At 38.3% G+C, this 23,220-nt stretch overlaps 1 protein-coding gene across 4 annotated transcripts in view; it reads left to right on the top strand.

The window, feature by feature from the left end:
• The window catches only part of ELF1 (E74 like ETS transcription factor 1), a 126,591-nt gene extending 104,698 nt beyond the window's left edge, over positions 1-21,893 (top strand). For all 4 annotated transcript variants that reach the window (XM_008958765.5, XM_024925268.4, XM_034936626.3 and 1 more), the window contains 6 exons: positions 2,489-2,596; positions 3,952-4,119; positions 10,013-10,096; positions 10,794-10,986; positions 12,564-13,013; positions 19,892-21,893. In XM_008958765.5, coding sequence (XP_008957013.1) covers positions 2,489-2,596; positions 3,952-4,119; positions 10,013-10,096; positions 10,794-10,986; positions 12,564-13,013; positions 19,892-20,495 — 1,607 coding nt within the window. In that variant the 3' untranslated portion in view covers positions 20,496-21,893. The remainder of the gene's footprint in view (positions 1-2,488; positions 2,597-3,951; positions 4,120-10,012; positions 10,097-10,793; positions 10,987-12,563; positions 13,014-19,891) is intronic.
• The last annotated feature ends 1,327 nt before the right edge of the window (positions 21,894-23,220 follow it).

The raw sequence follows: 23,220 nt of genomic DNA, 5'->3' as shown, positions 1-23,220 counted from the left end.
GGAGTGTTTCTTCCTAGTTCTAGTCATCAGGGAAGGCAGTAGTTCTCAGAGAGGAAACCAGATTCTCTGTTTGTGTTTTTTCTTCCCTTTCCCTTACCTCCCAACTTACCAAAGCTTTGTTTAACTCTTCCATCCTTTTCTGAGCAATGTCATGAAAAAGGGAAGAACCTTGTAATCTTCGTTATTCCACAGTGGGGGTGACGGGGAGCCTTTGAGAAGCTCTAGGGGAAGAAAGAGATAAGGATAGGCCATTTTTGTTCTTACACGTGTTAGGTGGCACTTCAGATGATGTGTTAGTTTGCTAGGACTGCCATAAGAAAGTACCACAGACTGAGTGGCTCAAATGAGAAATTTATTTTCTCACAGTTCTGGAAGCTAGAAGTCTGAGATCAAGATATTGGTAGAGTTAATTCCTTCTGAGGCTTCTTTCTGGACTTATAGGTGACTTGTCTTCCAGTGTCTTCACATGGTCTTGCGTTTTGTACCTGCCAGTGTTCATATTTCATCTTAGAGGGACACTAACCATATTGGATTAGGGCCTACACTAATAACCTCGTTTTAACTCAGTTATCTCTTTAAAGACATTCTGAGGTACTGGGGGTTAGCATGTCAACATAGAATTTTGGGGGATACCATTCAGCCTATAATAGATGATATTAAAGAATTACTGTGGGCCGGGCACGGTGGCTGACACTTGTAATCCCAGCACTTTGGGAGGCCGAGGCGGGCAGATCACCTGAGGTCAGGAGTTCAAGACCAGCCTGACCAACATGGAGAAATCCCGTCTCTACTGAAAATACAGAATTAGCTGGGCATGGTGGCACATGCCTGTATTCCCAGCTACTCAAGAGGCTGAGGCAGGAGAATCGCTTGAATCTGGGAGGCAGAGGTTGCGGTGAGCCAAGATCACACCATTGCACTCCAGCCTGGGCAACAAGATTGAAACTTTGTCTCAAAAAAAAAAAAAAAAAAGAATTATTGTTAGTATATTTAAGATATGATAGTAGTATTGTGTTAGACATCTTTTAGATACACATACTAAAGTATTTAGAGATAAAATATGGTATCTTAGATTCCTTCAAAATAATCCTGTACAGAGTGTAAGGACTTGAGGGCAGTGAGTAGGGTATGGATGAAAGAAGATTGGCCATTTGGTGATAATAGTTGAAGCTGGGCATGGGCACATGGGGATTCATTATATATACTATACTCCACGATTTTTATTTTGTTTAAAATTTTCATAATAAAAATATTTGAACAGATGCAGTGGCTCACACCTGTAATCCCAGAACTTTGGGAGGCCAAGGAGGGAGGATCACTTGAGCCCAGGAATTCAAGGCCAGTGAGCAACATAGCGGGACCCTGTCTCTAAAAAAGTTTTAAAAATTAGCTGGGCATGGTGGCCTGAGACTGTAGTCCTGTCTACTCGGGAGGCTGAGGTGGTAGGATTGCTTGAGCCTAGGAGTTTATGGTTGCAGTGAGCTATAATTGAGCCACTGCACTCTAGCCTGGGAGACAGGGTAAGACCTTGTCTCAAAAAAAAAAAAAAAAAGCAAAACCAAAAAGATTTAATGATTTTATGAAATTTGAGGCTTAGATTATATTTTGAGCTGTCATCAAAATACATAAATTTTTTTTTAGTCTTGCCAAAAAAAATTAAAGTTGAATTTCATCAAGCCTCCAGATATGACTACTCAGTTAGAGGGGGTATAGAAAAACATGTTAAGCTACACAATAGGCATAGAGTTGGCAAAATCCAAACTATGGGAAATTCTACATGAATAAACAGCCTGATTTCTTCAACAAATAAATTGCAAAGTAAAAAAAGCTAGACAGATGAATGGCAACTCAGAAATGTAAAGAAAGTTAAGAAATGTATCAGTCCATTGCAATATGCAGACTTAATTTGATTTAAGCAAAAAACTGTCTTGTCTTTCCTTGCACTGCCACCATTTATGATTTTTTTAACACAATTGAACATTTGAATGCTGGTTGGCTATTTAATATTAAGGAAATATTGATTTTTTAATGTAATAGTTTCTGTTTGTTTTTTTTTTTAAGACAGAGTCTCACTCTGTCACCCAGACTGGAGTGCAGTGGTTTAGTCTCAGCTCACTGAAACCTCCACCTTCTGGGTTCAAGCGATTCTCCTATCTCACTCTCCTGAGTAGCTGGGACTACAGGTGCGTGCCACCACGCCCAGCTAATTTTTTGTATTTTTAGTAGAAACAGGGTTTCTCCATGTTGGCCAGTCTCAGACTCCTGACCTCAAGCAATCTGCTTGCCTCAGCCTCCCAAAGTGCGGGATTACGGGAATGAGCCACTGCACCAGCCAGGTTTGGTATGATTTTGTGTGTTTATAGTTTATATATATATATAAACTAAAATATTAAATGATGTATTCTGGTTCTAGAGATAAGCGGTGTATGACTTTCAGAGTAACAGATGTCTCGTAGCTAATTTAATTTTCTCTTTAAATGTGTTGCAGTTGAAGCTTCTTGTCATGACGGGGATGAAACAATTGAAACTATTGAGGCTGCTGAGGCACTCCTCAATATGGATTCCCCTGGCCCTATGCTGGATGAAAAACGAATAAGTGAGTGGTTATGATTGTTTATGTTTATGTACTTTGTTAAGTTACTCTTGCCATCTTTCTTTATTAGTAAAATCAAGAGATTAGAAATGATGTTATATATTTTTTGTTACAATCACCTTTTAAGGTATAGTAGGAATTGAGGTGCCTTTGCAAAAATGTAGAGTTAAAGGTGACATTTTAATTTGAGAATGAAGCCTTTGGGAACAAAAAAATGTAATTTATTACTTACCAAATAGAAGATCATGCAGAATTTCTTCTCTTAACATATTGATGAGAGTATTAGGGTATCAAGGGCCCAAATGATTATAATTTAGTCATCTCTGTAGTTATCAGCAAATAGGCAACAATCTATTGAAAATTTTACTGACACATCATGGCATAAAATTCACTGCCACATTATTGATCTGCTTTAAAATTCCTGTTCTCCTTTGGGCTTTTCTGACAAGCAATCAAATTCATAAAGTAAATTATTGCTAAATCAGTCTAAAATGTTTATTCAATATTTGCTATATTCACAGCAGCAATAATTAGGCAATAACATGAGATACAAATGAGCAGATACTGTTCCTTTCCTCAAGCTTACAGTTTAATTTTGAAGACAGTTACTTATGTAAATAACTACAAAGCCAAGAATAAAGGCCACAAGAGTGATAGCGAATTGCTCTAGTAGCAGTGGGTATTCTAGCTGAGAATATCAGAGACTGGCGTCATTGAAGGAGTATTCTGACCTGGGCTGTAAATGACAAGCTTTTAATAGGTAGAAGAGACATGAAAGGTCATTCAAGCTGGAGGGAATGGAGTTAAAGATACAAGACACAGATCTGTTAAAAAAAAAAATGAATGAAATCTTTGAGATCAAGATGTTTTGGTGTGGTTGAAGTGTAAGCTTCATGGTGGGTGGGAAATGAGATTGGAAAGGTAGGTTTGGAACTAGATTACAGAAGCTTTGTAAGGCATGCTATAGAGATGGGTTGTGATTTTTTTTTGTTTGTGTTTTGTTTTTCCTATGAACTATGGAAAGATATGTCAGTTTTGTTTTTTATTCCCCTAATTTTATGGTCAGGTCAGACTTAGGTTTCAGAAAATAACTCTCACAGCAATGTGAATAATCAAGAGGAGAGATGAGACAGACTGGTGATAGGAAGTCAAGTAAGAAAGACATTGAAATAGCTCGCCGTGCCTGGACTGGTTTAGGGTATTTGATTTTGGGAAGGGGAACTTAAAAGCAGGAATAGATTTCAAGATTTTATTTCTACTTTAATCTTCTAGTCATAATAGAAACAAGAAATTTCCTCAATCGTTTTTTAACTTATAATACACAGTGGACTATAATTAGTTGATTTTATTTTCATTAGATAATAATATATTTAGTTCACCTGAAGATGACATGGTTGTTGCCCCAGTCACCCATGTGTCCGTCACATTAGATGGGATTCCTGAAGTGATGGAAACACAGCAGGTGCAAGAAAAATATGCAGACTCACCGGGAGCCTCATCACCAGAACAGCCTAAGAGGAAAAAAGGTAGGTGGGTTACTTTGTTTAGGGCACATAGTCAAGTCTTGGTGTGAAATCTAGATATCATTTTTATTCTATATAGTTCTTTCCTACTGCAGTTAAAACTTATGTAAGAGAAACATTGAAGGCACAAAATGGAAATTACGAGGTATTTCTTGGCCAGGCACGGAGATTCATGCCTGTAATCCCAGCACTTTAGGAGGCCGAGGCAGGAAGATTGCTTGAGGCCAGGAGTTTGAGACCAGCCTGGGCAACAAAGCAAGACCTCATCTCTACAAAAAATTTTAAGAATTAGCTGGGCACGGTAGGCACCTGTAGTCCTAGATACTTGGGAGGCCAAGGTGGAGGATCCCTTGAGCTCAGGAGTTACAGGTTTCAGCGAGCTAAGATCATGCCACTGCACTCCAGCCTGGGCAACAGAGTGAGACCCTATCTCTAAGAAATAAAATAAAATAAAAATAAATAAATAAGAAAAAGAGGTATTTCTTCATAGTAGAATCATTTCTTTTAAAAAAGTATTGGGCCAGGTGCGGTGGCTCATGCCTTTAATCCCAGCACTTTGGGAGGTGGGGGTGGGTGGATAACCTGAGGTCAGGAGTTTGAGACCAGCCTGGCCAATAAGGTGAAACTCCGTCTCTACTAAAAATACGAAAATTAGCCAGGTATGTTGACAGGTGCCTGTAATGCCAGCTACTTGGGAAGCTGAGGCAGGAGAATCACTTGAACCCAGGAAGTGGAGGTTACAGTGAGCTGAGACCACAACATTGAACTCTAGCCTGGGCAACAAGAGCGAAACTCCATCTCAAAAAAATAATGATAATAATTAAATTATTTTATACTTTTAAAAAGTTTGGTCTATCTTACAGAAAAGGGATTTTCCAACTTTTTAAAGCCTCAAATTTTTATCTAAACCCTTTTATCCTTGGGTAAGGTCTAGTCAGCTTCCTTCCCAGGGGTTATTGTTTGAAAGCCTCCAGTCTGTACCAGTGATTCCAGTATAAGACTCCAGTTGGAAAAATACAATGGGTTGGAAATCAGCAGGTAAGTAACTGAAGAGGAGTATTTTAGGATGTGTTGAGTGGGAATTTTTAACTTTTTGCCAATTAGGACCACACTTGCATTCTAAAGTCTGACACCTTTTCCATTTTATTGCCTTCTGATTCTACTCATGCTTGCTTAGTATTTTGAGTATAATGTCTTGATTAATAGCATCACCACCCACCCAGTAACCTAAGTTCATGTGAAAGTCAGGGAAATTCCAAGAGCTGAAAATGAAGAGGAAAATAAAAATAGTAAACATGAACCGACACTGCAGCAGCTCAGAAGGGCTGAGAAGGATATGCCAAGGGGCTCTGGTTTTATTGTCCGTGTTGAGGCAGAAGCTTAGGTCTTGGGCTACGCAAGATGGGGTATCGGACAGAGACCTCAGCATGTAACTGGGACCCTTGAAGGGATATACCCTCTTGGGGGAAAGAAATCCACCCATTGGCACAGACAGATGTCAAGGAAGCTTGGGTCCCATTCAGCCAGGCCTCTGAGTGGAGAAATTCTGGTTTAATTTCTTTTGGGTAAATACTTAGTAGTGGAATGGCTGGATCACATGTTAAGTGTACATTAAATATTTTTCAGAAACACAAACTGCTTTCCAAAAAATTTTTTCTCCATGTATTAAGGTGGGGCAGTCATAGGACTTGCCTCATTTATTTCCTGTCTCTCAGGGATCACTGGCTTTTGTTGACCGATGTCCAATTTCTTCAGTACCATTGTTTCATACCTTTTTTTCTGTGTTTTTAATTGTTTCAGGTGGGAAGATAAATCCATGTTCTGTTATTCCATCTTGACTAGAAGAGGAAGTTCCCACCTAGTCTTTTTTAATAGCCTTATTCTTTGACCATGTTTTTTGTTCTTTTGCTTTAAAAACTCTAATCATACTATGTAAAGTTTCTATTTAATAATTCTGTTATGTGTGATTCTTAGAGAACTAATCCTAGGGTTTCCTAGTCTACTGCTTCTCACTTAGAAAGTGTCTTCCTCATGTATTCTGTGATACCAAAATGTGAGTTCACCTTCAACGGGGCTTTATCTGAGGAAATCTTGTATGGCCTAGGTTGAATGTATAACCCACCTGAGCAATTCTATAAGAGCTTCTGCCTGGTGCCCCATAGTTATTACAGTCCTGGGGCTACATCTGTGTTAATTACTTGGCTGGCAATTCCTAATGTTAGTGGTAGTTTAAAATCTAGTTGTAAACCCAGGTTAAGACAGGCCCAGGATTAACTATGTTTATAGAAAAATTTGTACATAAATGGCTGATCTCAACTCACTGCATCCTCCACCTCTTGGGTTCAGGTGATTCTCCTGCCTCTGCCTCCCAGGTAGCTGGGATTAAAGGCATGTGCCACCACACCTGGCTGATTTTTGTATTTTTAGTAGAGATGAGGTTTCACCATGTTGGCCAGGCTGGTCTTGAACTCCTGACCTCAAGTGGTCCACCGCCTCGACCTCCCAAGTGCTGGGATTACATGGATGAGCCACCCTGCCTGGCCATTTATGTACAAATTTTTCTTAAATATGTAGTATTTGTTTACCCAGTCAGCAGTTAATGGGATTTGGGTTGTTTCTAGTTTGGGGCAACTGCAAATAATGCTGCTAAGAACATTTGTGTATCTTTTTTTTTTTTTTGAGATGGAGTCTCGTTCTCTCACCCAGGCTGGAGTGCAGTGGCACTTTTATCAACACAGTAAAAATACCACTCAACAATAAAACAATATACGATTGGTACATTCAACAAAAATGGATGAATCTCTCAAAATAATTGTGCTAAAAGAGGGAAGCCAGAAGAAAAAATATGTTTCTACAGTTTACCCCCAAACAATGTGGGGGTTAGGGCCGTCAGCCTCTGCAGCCAAAAATCCATGTAAAACTACAGGCGAGCCCCACCATACCCAGCTAATTTTTAATTTTTATTTTTGTAGAGGTGGGTCTCACTATGTTGCCTAGCTTGGTCTTAAACTTCTAGGCTCAAGCATTCCTCCTGGTTTGGCCTTCCCAAATGCTGGGATTACAGGTGTGAGCCACCATGCCTGGCCAAAGGTCTTCATGCTTGTTGTGTTTATGTTGGCTAGGCTGAGGAGGGAGGAGGAAGAAAAGGGTTTGGTCTTGCTGTCTCAGGAGTAGCAGAGGTGGAAGAGATGGAGGAAGTGGAAGGGGAGGCAGGAGACACAGGCACACTTGATGTAACTTTATTGAAAAAAGATCCCTATATAAGTGGGCCTGTGCAGTTCAAAGCTGTGTTTTGTTTGAGGGTCAGTTTTATTTTTATATAAAGCTCTAGAAACTACCAACTAATCTATAATGACAGGAAACAGATGAGTGGTTGCCTGTGGATTGGGCAGGGTGAGGAAGGGCGAGATGTAAGGATTACAAAGGGGCACAAAGTACTTTTGGGGTGATGAATATATTCATTGTTTTGAATGTAGTGGTGGTGTTAGTATACATAGTCAAAACTTGTCAAATTGTAAACATCAAACATATGTAGTTTATTATATGTCAGTTATACCTCAGTAAAGCTGCTTAAAAAATAAAAGGCTAATATCCTACTTAATGTTGAAAAACTATTGGTATGATAAAGAACCAAATGGAATTTATAGAAATAAGAAATGAAATTGGGCCATGCTCAGTGGCTCATGCTTGTAATCCCAGCACTTTATGGGAGTCTGAGGCGGGCAGACATCCTGAGGTCGGAAATTCGAGAGCAACATGGTGAAACGCAATCTCTGCTAAAAATATGGAAAAAAATTAGCCAGGCATGGTGGTACGTGCCTGTAATCCCAGCTACTTGGGAGGCTGAGGCACGAGAATCGCTTGAACCCAGGAGGCGGAGGTTGCAGTGAGCCAAGATCGCACCACTGCACTCCAGCCTGAGCGACAGAGCGAGACTGTGTCTCAAAAACAAAAAAATGAAATGAAATTGAAAACATCATGTGTGGATTAAAACATAGACTAGTCACTGCTTAAGAAAGAATTAGTAAACTCCAGTAAATTTAGTGTGGATTAAAAAATATGAAACAGTTACAGACATGGAGAATTAAATGAAAAGGTCTACATGTTTAATCAAAGTTCCAGAAACAGAGAATATAAAAAGTGAGGAAGAGACAATATTCAAGAGATAGTGACTAAGAATTTTCCAGAATCACATTAATCCTCAGCATTGTGAATCCTGAGTAGTTCAGCTACAATAAATCTAGGCCTAAATGCATTGTTGGTAAAAATGCAGAACACCAAAGACCTCTCTTCAAGTTCTCCCCACTCAAAAAAAAAAAAAAAAAAGAAGCCAACCGGGGAGAAACTACATTACTTCAAGAGGATTGATTTTTTTTTTTAGATTGGCAGTTTAGAAGCTCTCAGTAGAGGCTGGAAGAATTAGACATCTTCAAAGGGCTGAGAAGAAACCACTGCCAAACAAAAATTCTATATCTAACCAAGCTGTAATTCACCTGAAGCTTTGTACATTACCACCTTGAATGATTAGGAAGATGTTGGAGAGGATGGATACTGGGTTGGGAGTTTTTACTGGCAGCGTCTGTTGTGACTAAAGCTAGTGGAGGAAAGTAGTGGAAATAAAGACGGTATCTATTTTTTTTAAGCTGGTATATATTAATAGCATAAAATAAGGTGGAGGTTACTGAAGTCTTGGCTTCTAATACTGGTTGTCATGAACACAGCCAGAAGAATCTGTCTCATGAAGGGTTCTCTGCAGATGTCTCCAGTGATGAAAGTCGAGATACTTGGCTGACTAGCATACATTTGGCAGTCTTAAGAGACTGAAGAGCGGGCTTTTTGACACTTTTCTCCCTTCCTTTCATTCACCCAAATGACTTCAGAAGTGTTTTCCTATTCCATTTCTGGGGATAAATTGTCACTGACCTTGTGATTTTTTTTTTTTAGCTGTAAAATTCTGCTTTTCTAAATTATTGCCCTACCCTGTGTTATATTTACCTGTAATTCACCACAGTAATCTAAACCAGAGCGGCAGCCTCAAGGATGTTTGGGTAGGAGGTAGTAATTCTTCATTGTTTCTCACATATAGAATGGTAGTATGTTCAGACAGCATGATCATGATCTCAACCTAAATACAAGGCAGTGGCGCTACTAGGCCATGGTTCTAGATACTTGGCAAAAGAAGATCACAAATACGGCTTTAGAATGGTTTATCGACCCCACTCTGAGGCTATTGGGATGGACTTATTTAGACATTGATGGTGGGTAAGGTAACTATGAAGTTTGTTGTGAATTGAAAGGTACAGAAAAACGAGATGTTTTTAGAAATACACAGGAGGATAGCATTTAACTATGTGGTTCACCAAAATTTTGCCTCACATATTTTCTGTATTTCTAGAGTTTGGGAAGTTTCTTATACTTGAGAACTAACTGTATACAGAAATTATTTAATAGAGAAAAAAGCTAAAAATCCACTTCTCCTACCTTAAAAAGCTTGTAATAATCAATAGGCAGACAAAACTGTATGGCTTATTTTTGGAGCCCACGTTCTACCAATGTCAAGAGCATTCTCCAAAAGTTTAAGAAAGCACTACCAGTATGGGTACTTCAAAGGCAAGCTATAGTAATTTAAATTAACTTCATTTTTACAGATATAAACTGAGGTGTCAAAGGTATAATTTCTTACATAAGTGTGTTTATGGTTTAACCTGCATTAATGTCCAAGTTTTATTAAAGTTGTTTTCCTTTTAGTAAACAGCATTTTAAGAGACCTGTAAATGTGACCCATGTATAAAAACATTTGGCACTTGAAATTTAGGGTAAATGACAAAATAGCTGAATTGTCCATTTTCTCTCACTTTTGAAGGCAAATATTTATGCAGAGCTGTTTTTATTTCAGGAAGAAAAACTAAACCACCACGACCAGATTCCCCAGCCACTACGCCAAATATATCTGTGAAGAAGAAAAACAAAGATGGAAAGGGTACTACTGTGTAATACTTATAGGTCAAATAACACTCAGATTGCTTTATAGTGCCTACCTATTATAACTAGAAACCACCAGCTTTCTTGATATACTGCAGTGGATCTTATTGCTGCCACATGCTTATTAGATACATTTGCCAAATTCTTAAAACTGATAGTAAAGTAGACCAAGAAACTCGTTTGAGTGATTTTCACTTACCTGTCAAAATAATCTATTCTTTTCATTTAATAAAGAGACTCTTGGAAGAATTTAACCAGGTTAGATTTTCAGTTCATAGACCCTTTAATATGTTGTCTTGAAATTCAAGCATTTGTATAACTGTTGCCCAAATTTGAAGAAAACTGTTATGGCCGACCTGCTGGCTCTAATCTAAAGAGAACTACTGTTGAGAGAGTTCACAAAGAGACAGAAAAAAATTATCTCAAAGTACTTTCTCCTAAATCATCACAAGTCTTATGACAAGATTGCTTTGTTCACATATTTTATATGGGACTCATAAAAAGATCTTTATTAGATGCTAAAAATTATGACCATTATATCACCCATACTAACTAAATTATGTCACCCATACTAACTGAATTATGTAATATTTTTGTATAAATATAAATGGCACTTCTAAGACTTTTAGTTGTCTTTTTTGAGGTTCTTTTAAGTGAAATTTTGGTCATTTAGAAAGAAATTGTTTTTGTTTCAGGAAACACAATTTATCTTTGGGAGTTTTTACTGGCACTGCTCCAGGACAAGGCTACTTGTCCTAAATACATCAAGTGGACCCAGCGAGAGAAAGGCATTTTTAAATTGGTGGATTCTAAAGCAGTGTCCAGGTTGTGGGGGAAGCACAAAAACAAACCTGATATGAATTATGAGACCATGGGAAGAGCACTCAGGTATGCGAAGTTTTGGTATTTTATTGTGTTAAGAATATCATTTTCTAAATCATAAAAAAAAAATTAAGCTTAAGTTCAGCAAAGCACCAATAGTGATAATGCAAATACATAATAAGAGGGTACATTTTCAGTCAGGTGCGGTGGCTCATGCCTGTAATCCCAACACTTTGGGAGGCTGAGGCTGGTAGATTGCTTGAGTCCAGGAGTTTAGACCAGCCTGGGCAACATGGCAAAACCCTGTCTCTACTAAAAATACAAAAAATTAGCCAGGCGTGGTGGTGTGCACCTGTGGTCCCAGCTACTCGGCAGGCTGAGGTAGGAGAATCACCTGAGCCCGGGAGGTTGAGGCTGCAGTGATCCAGATTGTACTACTGAACTCCAGCTTGGGCAACTGGAGTGAGACCCTGTCTCAAAAAAAAAGAGGGTGCATTCTCAAACATGAATTGCAAGTATAATATGTTAGTTATTATAGTAGAATAAATCAGTGCTTCAGGAGTACTACTAGACATAAGAATTTTGAACAAGAGTAACATTCTTAAGCTCACTTTTAGTTCGTTTTTCAGTGATTCTGTCATTTATTCTTCAAGATACGCATGTATTTGAGAAAGATGTATTGGAAATAAGAACGATCTGAATGACTTTTAGGGGATAGACAGATATAGATATAAAATTTAGCAGTCTTAAACTAAAACTCTCTAATTACAGTTTTTGGGTTTTTTTTAACATACACTTTTTAAGTTCTTGATTTTGTTAAAATAGATGACAAAAGTTGGATCACTTCTATTGCATATGGTTAAATTTTATACACAAAAGTCAATCAAATTTACTGAATCAAATTTAAACTGATACATTTGCCAATTTAAATTTATTGAATCAAATTTAAACTGATAAAATTTGCCTAGTAGGAACATTTCTAGAAAGCTGTGGAGGAGAAACAATTTCTTGAGGCTTTTGGTAGTTTTGATTATCCTGGCAGGTTGGCAGAGGGGGGCTGAGTGTGGTGGCTCGCTTCTATAATCCCAGCATTTTGGGAGCCTGAGAAGGAAGGATCGTTTCAGCCTGGGAGTTCCAGATCAGCCTGGGCAACATAGCAAAACCCAGTCTCTGCCAAAAAATGCAAAAATTAGCCACGTGTGGTAGCATGCGCCTGTGGTCCCAGCTACTTAGGAGGCTGACGTGGAAAGATTGCTTAAGGCCAGGAGTTCAAGGCTGCAGTGAGCTGTGATCATGCCACTGCACTCCAGCCTGGGCAACAGAGCAAGACTCTGTCTCCAAATAAATAAGTAAATAAGTTAGCAGAAAGAGGAAGAAAAGTGAAAGACCAGAAGATTCCACATAGTTTATCAACAGTCCCCCAATCAGCATTAGTTTTATATTTAGTTGGTAATAAGAACTTATCTCTATCTGTGCATAAATGTATGTTTATCTTATATAAAATAACAGCCCTTTATTTAGAAATTCTTTTCTCATTAGTTTGATTCCAACTTTAAAGTTTTGTTTATGATTAGGGAAATTTGATTTTGTTGAATATTTTAATTGATGTTTGATTGATTGATGAAATTGTCTGCTTTGAATAGGTACTATTACCAAAGGGGTATTCTGGCAAAAGTGGAAGGTCAGCGCTTGGTGTATCAGTTTAAAGAAATGCCAAAAGATCTTATATATATAAATGATGAGGATCCAAGTTCCAGCATAGAGTCTTCAGATCCATCGCTATCTTCATCAGCCACTTCAAATAGGAATCAAACCAGCCGGTCGAGAGTATCTTCAAGTCCAGGGGTAAAAGGAGGAGCCACTACAGTTCTAAAACCAGGGAATTCTAAAGCTGCAAAACCCAAAGATCCTGTGGAAGTTGCACAACCATCAGAAGTTTTGAGGACAGTGCAGCCCACGCAGTCTCCATATCCTACCCAGCTCTTCCGGACTGTTCATGTAGTACAGCCAGTACAGGCTGTCCCAGAGGGAGAAGCAGCTAGAACCAGTACCATGCAGGATGAAACATTAAATTCTTCCGTTCAGAGTATTAGGTGAGAAAACCAAACTACTGATGCTTATCACTTCAATATGTTTCTGACCAGAGACATTATTTGTTAAGTGGGTCAAGATTGAGAAATGAAAATAAAAGTATAAAGATTTCAAGCTAGAATTCTTGGTTACCAGATTTTTCAGGAGCAGTTAATATTATGTCAGTCCTCTCATTATGCCACTGGTCCCTTTATTTACATTTTGACATTACTGGCATTATTCTGTCAAATACTATACCTTTGTATAACTGGATTGATCCATATAAGAAATTATCTAGATGTGAGAAAATCCAGGATTTCAAATCTTTATTCAGGCCAAGTCAGAAGCTTCAAAAATTCAACATAAATTGACATATTAGGACATTGAGAGTGCATAGAGTTCCAAGCAATAAATGTTATTCCTTGGAAGATCCTATCTTCGAACAATTCTAAAGTTCAAATAGGAAAGGAGGCCAAGAATCTAAGGTCCTCTTTTAGAGTGGCAGAAGTTGAAAAAGTAGGTTTTTTTTTTTTTTCTCAGTTAAATCAGATTTGCCTCAGAGCCCCAGGATAAGATGCTAAACAACAAATTGACTGAGAGAATCTGTCTGCCTTAGACTGATCTTCTGCAGAAATTTGGGACTAGTCTCAGCTGATTTAGAATGGGAGTATGGGAGGAAGGCAGAAAATTATATGGATATTTGTAGCATTTTTCTGTTTATACTGTCATGAATTTCTAGAACATGAACTATAGTAAAATCTAGCAGCCCTTTCAAAGCCAATAAAAATTATTATTTGATTACTTTAATTAGCAAACTTCAGTCTTACATTTTTATATTCTAGAATATAAATGTGGAGGTTTTGCTCAGTTGATCTTGGAGTAAGGTAACATTACCTAGAATCAAGGCAGACTTAGATGATTCAGTATTCTTTGTATAGACAATTTAAAATGTTTGACCTTGTGAAAATATTCTCTTAAATCTTCACTTGATTTGCAAGGAGTACAAAGATGACCTTTACATTTTTAATTGGATGCTACATCTTTAACTGTTATTAAAGGAGTATATCTTGAGTAGCCCTTATCCAAAATGCCTGGGACCAGAAATATTTTGGATTTAGAATTGTTTCAGATTTTGAATCGTTGCATTATACTTACCCGGCACAGCATCCCAAATCCAAAAATCTGAGATCCAAAATGCTCCCGTGAGCATTTCCTTTGAGCATCTTATTGGTGCTCAAAAAGTTTCATATTTTAGATTTCAGATTTTCAGATTTGGGATGCTCAGGTGGGTGCTTATTTAACTCTTACTGTCTGTATTCTCCCCTTAATGTTTTATATTTCCCTAGGCCCTGTGGGTTACAGGTGATGACTGGGTGTCTGGTTGGGAGTGTGTGGTTCCTCCCATTGGTTTCTAGGCTGTTTGTTGTTTGTATTTGTGTTGATAGGAGACCTACAGTGGCCACAGCTGATTCCATGGAATTTTTTTAGCATCTGTATTCAAAATATTCTTTTTAGACTGTGAGAATAAAACCAAAACAAAAAACTCTAGCTTTGAAAGATACTAAATTGTAGATATTATAGAGTAGGTTTTTGTTTTGTTTTGTTTTTTTGAGACAAAGTCTAGCTAGCTTTGTTGCCTAGGCTGGAGTGTAATGACACCATCATAGCTCACTGCATCCTACTTCCAGGACTCAAGCAGTCCTCTCACCTCAGCCTTCCTCATAGCTGGGACTACAGGCATGTCCAGCTAATTTTTTAATTTTTTGTAGAAATGGGGTTTTACTTTGTTGGTCTTGAACCAAGACCAACCAAGCGATCCTACCACCTTGGCCTCCTGAAGTGCTGGGATTATAAGTGTGAGCCACTGCATCTGGCCTAGAATGGGTTTTTATTAGGACAAGTTCTGGTTTTGTTATTTCTTATATTTTTTGTTTGCATTTTTGTAATTACCCAACCTTTTACTATGGAAAATTTCAAAGTATGGAAAAATTCAGCTAGTACTATGAACACTTATTTACTATCCACCTAAATTCACAAATTGATAGCATTTTGCATTATTTGTTTTCTCTTTATTTATACCTTTTTTTCTCTTTGACTATATCTTTCTTGATTTTTGATGACTTATTAATAAAATCAGAGGCTTTTAACTTTTTTCCCTGTGGTTGAGAGAAGATGGAATGTATATGATTATATGTATAATTAGATAAATTATTAATATAACAACAAGAGCTAACACAGAGCACTCTTTGTATTTCATACACTTTACATATAGTGAGGCATAGAATCCTCATAGCTCAATGAAGAATAGATAATATCCCCGTTTTATAGATGTGGAAACTGAAGCAAGGAGAGACCAGGGAACTTGGTCACATGTAGCAGATGGTGGAGATAGTATTTTAATGCTAGCTGTTTAGCTGCAAGCATTGAAGTTAATGACTTGCTACACTGCCTACCGATTTACATAAATCACAGGAATTGTCAGTTATTTACAGTAAAACAGCAACATCTTAATGTTGTCCTTCACTCATTTCTTTTTATTTCATGTGATTGCATGTATCTATGTTGATTCAGTTAAGCTTTTCTTAATTGGTGTACAGTATATATGCTCAGTTTTTACAAATTTACAAAAAGAAGCCAGTTTGATTCTGGCTTCATGGTAGTCAAAGAAACAACAACAGAAATAAACTGCTGGTAAACTATTTTCTGAAAATTGCCCCTTGGTAAACATTGGAGACCATTTTACCTAGCATAACTTTTATTTATCCAAGCATTAATAATTTTTCTTAGGATCTTTTAAATAAATTATCCTGGCCAGGTGCAGTGCCTCACACCTGTAATCCCAACACTTTGGGAGGCCGAGGCGGGTGGATCACCTGAGGTCGGGAGTTTGAAACCAGCCTGGCCAATATGGCAAAACCCCGTCTCTACTAAAAATACAAAAATTAGCTGGGTATGGTGGCAGGCACCTGTAATCCTAGCTACTCAGGAGGCTGAGGCAGGAGAATAACTTGAACCCAGGAGGGGCAGAGGTTGCAGTGAGCCAACATTGCATCACTGCACTCCAGCCGGGGCTACAGAGTGAGACCCCGTCTCAAGTAAATAAATAAATAAATAAATAAACAAACAAACCTGTGAAAATGTATAATGTGTAGGTTATCCTAAAAGCATATAGAACGCTGGGCGCGGTGGCTCATGCCTGTAATCCCAGCACTGTGGGAGGCCGAGGCGGGTGAATCACGAGGTCAGGAGTTCGAGACCAGCCTTCCCAACATGGTGAAAACCCGACTCTACTAAAAATACAAAAAATTAGCTAGGCGTAGTGGCGGGCGCCTGTAATCCCAGCTACTTGGGAGGCTGAGGCAGAAGAATCGCTTGAACCTGGGAGGCAGAGGTTGCAGTGAGCTGAGATGGCGCCACTGCACTCCAGCCCAAGTGACAGGGTGAGACTCTGTCTCAAAAAAATTTTTCAGCTCTTCAGCCTTGCTAATTATTAGATGTGAAATTGAATCACGTTAATTATTTTGAGTCTGTTTCCTTATCTGTAAAGCACAGATGATAATATTTAACCTTCCACTTGGCTGTGACAATTAAATGACACCTGACACCTGAGTAGATCCTCAACAAATGCTAAATGTTATATGGTCTGTGTTAGTTTCAGAAATTTTGATAAATTGTAAATTACCAATATTTTTCCAGTTGTTTACAAGCAGCTTAGGAGATTTTTAAAAAGTAGTCAGCTGTAATAGAATCTGTATTACATAATACAACCAGACGCAACTGACAGTTTAATCATTAACTAAGAAGAAAGTAATTCTGTGGTTGGCAAAGACTTAATAATATTTTATTTAATCTCTGAATTTGTATTCTTGAAAATTGTTTTAGAATTTGTTCCAATAAGCCAATATATTTGCATCGTAGATGGTATAGATAAGTATATGCATTTTCTGACAGATGGCAGTCAGGTGTCTCAAGAAAAGAACTTTTTTTTTTTGAGACTGAGTCTCCCTCTGTAGCCCAGGCTGGAGTGCAGTGGCACGATCTCGCTCACACTGCTCCCTTCACCTCCCAGCTCCTGGTTCAAGCAGTTCTCCTGCCTCAGCCTCCCGAGTAGCTGGGATTATAGGCACGTGCCACCATGCCCAGCTAATTTTTTTTTTCTTTTTTTCTTTTTTTTTTTTGAGACGGAGTCTTGCTCTGTCAACCAGGCTGGAGTGCAGTGGCGCGATCTCGGCTCACTGCAAGCTCCGCCTCCCAGGTTCACGCCATTCTCCTGCCTCAGCCTCCCCAGCAGCTGGGACTACAGGCGCCCGCCACCACACCCGACTATGTCCAGCTAATTTTTGTATTTTTAATAGAGATGGGGTTTCACCATGTTGACGAGGCTGTCTTGAACTCTGTACCTCGTGATCCACCCACCTTGGACTCCCAAAGTGCTGGGATTACAGGCATGAGCCACTGTGCCCGGCCAAGAAAAGGACATCTTTTTCTAATTTAAACAGAAGCAGCGAAGTCCTAGTGGTAGCCCTGATTAGCAATATGGAAAATTTCCAAGTACATTATTGCTTGTGTCATACCTTACAGAAGGAAAGAAGAATGAGAGAGGCATATATTAGAGAGTTGTAACTGCCTATTGTTTAAGGATAGAATAATAAATACTCATCTTTAGTATTTACTAAAGATGAAGTTGCTCAGGACTTAAGTGGCGGCAGTCTGTTGTAATGGTAAGGTGGCACATCGGCTCTGCAGTCAGATGGCCTCTCTTCTTCTCTAACTGGTCACCTTATGCAAGCTGTTGCAACCTGTTTGTGCATCATGTTTTCGTATGTAAGATGGGGATAATATTTGTAGGGTGGCAAGGTTATACATATTATAAGGTTATGCATATTGATGTAATCTTTGTGCTAACTATATGCCAAGTACTATTTTATCTATGTGTATGTTATGTAAACTCTTGTCATGGGAAGCCCTTAGGCCTTTTTTATTTAAAAATGGTATCTGGGCTGGGCACGATGGCTCACGTGATGCCAATGATGTCAGGAGTTCAAGAACAGCCTGGCCAACGTGGTGAAACCCTGTTCCTACTAAAAATACAAAAAAATTAGCCAGGCATGGTGGCGGGTGCCTATAATCCCAGCTACTCAGGAGGCTGAGGCAGAGAATTGCTTGAACCTGGAAGGTGGAGGTTGCAGTGAGCTGAGATCGCACCACTGCACTCCAGCCTGGGCAACAGAGCGAGACTCCATCTCAAAAAAAAAAAAAAATGGTATCTGGCTATAGCGTCAGGTACTGTACCCAGGCTCCCATCTCACCCCAGATTTCCCTGAATCAAATGGGCAAGAGAACTTGGGTGGCCATCTAGTTTGGTAATCTGTATCCTGCATGAATGGGCGGGCTCTAGTCATCCTGTGTCTTTATTCCCACTTCTTTTGAACGTGTCCTGAATTGCTCTGGGTCTTTGTTTCATCTTTCCACCAAGCCAATTTGTTTTTCTCCTCCACTATTTTATTTCTCATATGTGAGAAACAGACTGCATAACTAACTTTCAAAATGCAGCTTTAATAATCTAGTGGTAATATTTAACGCTTGGTTTACGGAGACTAGTCTAGCTGTCAGCTGTTTGAAATAGCAAGTATCTTTCATTGAATAACTTTACAGAATTCAAAGGAAACAGTTGACATCCAGATGCTGAGATTTTTCAACAGCATTTGTTTTATACTATATTAACAATAACCTTAACTATAAATTTCAGAGCTGTGAACTTTTTAAATTAGATTGACTCATAATATCATTTATGGAACTTTCTCTTCAATGAGTGGGATTAACAACCTACATAAACTAGATTTTGCATTAAAGGATTTTATGTTAAACTGTAGCTTTATGACCAAAATTTGTGAAAATTATTTGAACCTGGAAAACTGCTAAAACAGGCTTCTATGTATTTTTCCAAAGCTTAGCCATATTTTCTCTACCAGTCCAAGAGCCCTGACAGGTTAATTATAATCATGGCTTGTTTCACCTAAATATGACATGAAATGTGAGCTATTAAAATTCTAAGAATTCTGTCATATGGTTAAGACTGAGGTAGGTTTTTTGTTTAGGTTAATTAAGCACTTCTCCCTTTATATGTAAAAACAGGTTGAATACAATTATATGAATTTTGGTAATTATTGTGGATGAGCATGTTGGTAACATTATCTCTCAAATATTAAAATAGCAGGCCGGGCACAGTGGCTCATGCCTATAATCCCAGCACTTTGGGAGGCCGAGGCGGGTGGATCACCTGAGGTCAGGACTTTGAGACCAGCCTGACCAACATAGAAAACCCCATCTCAATTAAAAATACAAAAATTAGCTGGGCGTGGTGGCACGTGACTATAATCCCAGCTACTCGGGAGGCTGACAGGAGAATGGCTTGAACCCAGGAGGCGGAGGTTACAGTGAGCCAAGATCACGCCACTGTACTCCAGCCTGGGCAACAAGAGTGAAACTCCATCTAAAAAAAAAAAAAAAAAGGCAGGAATGAATCAAACAGATTTGCTTTTAAATTCCTAATTTTAAGAAGCTCATGCAAACTTCTTGCTAAGCATTTTAACACCCTCCTCCTTCCTCAACAAAATTAGCTCCTCATTTGTGTTAATGTGGCCCCATGTACAGACCTTTCTTCCATAGCACTCAGCAGATGGTATCATAGTTAATGGCCTGAGAGTTTTGTGTTAGGCATCTCTGTATGTAGTGTTTAATACAAAGTCTGGCATGATATTGGTCATGCTCTGTTGAAAATATGGGAAGCAGCATTTTGAAACACATAACCGGTATTTTGTAAAATGACTTGTCAAGTGTTAAAGTTTTAAATGATGTAGAATATGCTAATTATTTCACTTTAATTTCATCATCTCAATAGGACTATACAGGCTCCAACCCAAGTTCCAGTGGTTGTGTCTCCTAGGAATCAGCAGTTGCATACAGTAACACTCCAAACAGTGCCACTCACAACAGTTATAGCCAGCACAGATCCATCAGCAGGTACTGGATCTCAGAAGTTTATTTTACAAGCCATTCCATCATCACAGCCCATGACAGTACTGAAAGAAAATGTCATGCTGCAGTCACAAAAGGCGGGCTCTCCTCCTTCAATTGTCTTGGGCCCTGCCCAGGTTCAGCAGGTCCTTACTAGCAATGTTCAGACCATTTGCAATGGAACCGTCAGTGTGGCTTCCTCTGCATCCTTCAGTGCTACTGCACCTGTGGTGACCTTTTCTCCTCGCAGTTCACAGCTGGTTGCTCACCCACCTGGCACTGTAATCACTTCAGTTATCAAAACTCAAGAAACAAAAACTCTTACACAGGAAGTAGAGAAAAAGGAATCTGAAGATCATTTGAAAGAGAACACTGAGAAAACGGAGCAGCAGCCACAGCCTTATGTGATGGTAGTGTCCAGTTCCAATGGATTTACTTCTCAGGTAGCTATGAAACAAAACGAACTGCTGGAACCCAACTCTTTTTAGTTAATATACCAAAGCTTATGAATAATTGTTTGTTAATTGAACATTTTCAATTATATGCAGACTGACTGATTCTAAGATAAATTCTAAGGAGGTTTCTAATTTTGTAATTGTTAAAAATAGAGTTAATTTTGACTTTGTTAGATGAGGGAGGAAAACTCAACTGTTTCTCTTTGTTATCTAAATGTTTCAGAATTCAATCATGAAGGAACAGGCATTTTACACTATGAAGACATTCTTTTGAGATTTTTATTTCAGTTGCTATATCATAAGCATTTTTAGAGTTTCTTTTCTAATTTTACATTGTATTAGATTTTCTGATTCTTTTGTAAATACAGAACTTAAATAGAAGGCAACAGGAAATTTATATAGGAACTATTTTCATTCCACTTGTGTAAGTTAAGTCTTGACTCTTTCAAATGCAAAAAACCTATTTTATGCTTTGTTAAAATTATGGTGTCACTTAGATTGACTTTAGTTGACTGCACTATATAATATAGAACTATGAATATGTAGAATAACATGAAAAATTGGAGGTGCTGGTGGTATGGCTGACCCTGTTTCAGAAGCAGGATAGTATAAAAGCATCAGCCTAAGAATGGCACTCCCACTAACTAGCTATGTAATCTTGACCTCTTTGGGCTTTAGTTCCTCTCATAAAAGGAAGAGATGTATTGGACTAGACTAGATGATCACCACTTTCTCTTCTAGTTCTAATTTTTTTAATTCTAATACCTATATTTTCAAGTTATGTCAATTAAATCATTATCAGGTTATTTCCTAATGTAAGAATAGCTAAAATGTTGCAGAGAAATAAGTGACCCAACAAAATTTATTCATCTATTATGGGTAAGATCTGCCATAAATTCTTCCTAAATAATTTGTTTACTAACTCTTTAGGCCACTGTGCTTTGTGGTCCATTAGTAAACTTGTGTTGCTAAGTGCTAAACAGAATACTGCTATTTTGAGAGAGTCAAGACTCTTTCTTAAGGGCCAAGAAAGCAACTTGAGCCTTGGGCTAATCTGGCTGAGTAGTCAGTTATAAAAGCATAATTGCTTTATATTTTGGATCATTTTTTACTGGGGGTGGACTTGGGGGGGGGGTTGCATACAAAGATAACATATATATCCAACTTTCTGAAATGAAATGTTTTTAGATTACTTTTTCAACTGTAAATAATGTACATTTAATGTCACAAGAAAAAATGTCTTCTGCAAATTTTCTAGTATAACAGAAATTTTTGTAGATGAAAAAAATCATTATGTTTAGAGGTCTAATGCTATGTTTTCATATTACAGAGTGAATTTGTATTTAAACAAAAATTTAAATTTTGGAATCCTCTAAACATTTTTGTATCTTTAATTGGTTTATTATTAAATAAATCATATAAAAATTCTCAGTGTCTGTTTTCAGGCAAAAGTTTCTTAAAGAATAAGTGTGCAGAGAATATTACTAGAACATTAGCATTACTTAATGTTTATAAATAAATTTCATTAGTCAGAATTGCAGAATATCATCCTTTCACTTTTCCTTTCTAGCAGGCCAAATGGCAATTTCTAAACATCACACAATGGATTACCAAGTTGTAAAAATTAGACAACAATAAAATATTCCCAGCAATAATATTAAACACACTTTTGTTTTGTTTTGTTTTTGAGACAGAGTCTTAGCTCTGTCACCCAGGCTGCAGTAAAGTGGCGTGACCTTGGCTCACTGCAACCTCCACCTCCCAGGTTCAAGCTATTCTCCTGCCTCAGCCTCTCAAGTAGCTGGGATTACAGGTGCCCACCATCACACCCAGCTAATTTTTTGTGTTTTTAGTAGAGACAGGGTTTCACCATGTTGGCCAGGCTGGTCTTGAACTCCTGATCTCTGGTGATCCGCTCGCCTCGGCCTCCCAGAGTGCTGTGATTACAGGCGTAAGCCACCATGCCCCACCTAAGCACACTTTTGAAAACAAGTTTTCTAGTTAGATACTAGGTCAGTTAATAGTTAAACTTGGAAAATGTAGAAAAATTTTCTTATGAAAATTAAAATCTCTGTAATCCAATACCCCATATCCAGAAGTAACTTTCACTTACTCATTTTTTCATGTTTGTGAATATTCTTCCAAAATGTGATTTTAAAGGCTGTGTAATACTATATTAGTATACCAAAATCCAGTTAAATAAAACCTTTTTAACTAGATAAGTTAGTTTTATGGTTTTTTCACCACATAGATAGTGAATATCAGTGTCTTAGTTCATTTTCTTTGTTGCTGCTATAACAGAATACCTGAGACTGGGTAATTTATAACGAACAGAAATTGATTTGCCCACAGTTCTGGAGTCTGGGAAGTCCGATATCAATGCACCAGCAGGTTTGACGGTTCTCATTCCAAACAGTGCCTGAACACCGTGTCCTCTGGAGGGGAAGAAGGCTTCATCTTCAAATGGCAAAGACAGAAAAGCAAAGACAGCCCACTTCCACTTCCAAAAGACTTTTTATTTATTTATTTATAATTTTTTTTGAGACAGATTTTTGCTCTTGATGCCCAGGCTGGAGTGCAATGGCGTGATCTCAGCTCACCTCAACTTCCGTCTCCCAGGTTCAAGTGATTCTTCTACCTCAGCCTCCCAAGTAGCTGGGATTACAGGCATGTGCCACCACGCCCGGCTAATTTTCTATTTTTAGTAGAGGCGGGGTTTCTCCATGTTGGTCAAGCTGGTCTCGAACTCCCAACCTCA

The sequence above is a fragment of the Pan paniscus genome, chromosome 14 (genome assembly GCF_029289425.2).
Source record: "Pan paniscus chromosome 14, NHGRI_mPanPan1-v2.0_pri, whole genome shotgun sequence".
NCBI lineage: Eukaryota > Metazoa > Chordata > Mammalia > Primates > Hominidae > Pan > Pan paniscus.
This window is presented reverse-complemented; position numbering and strand designations above follow the sequence as displayed.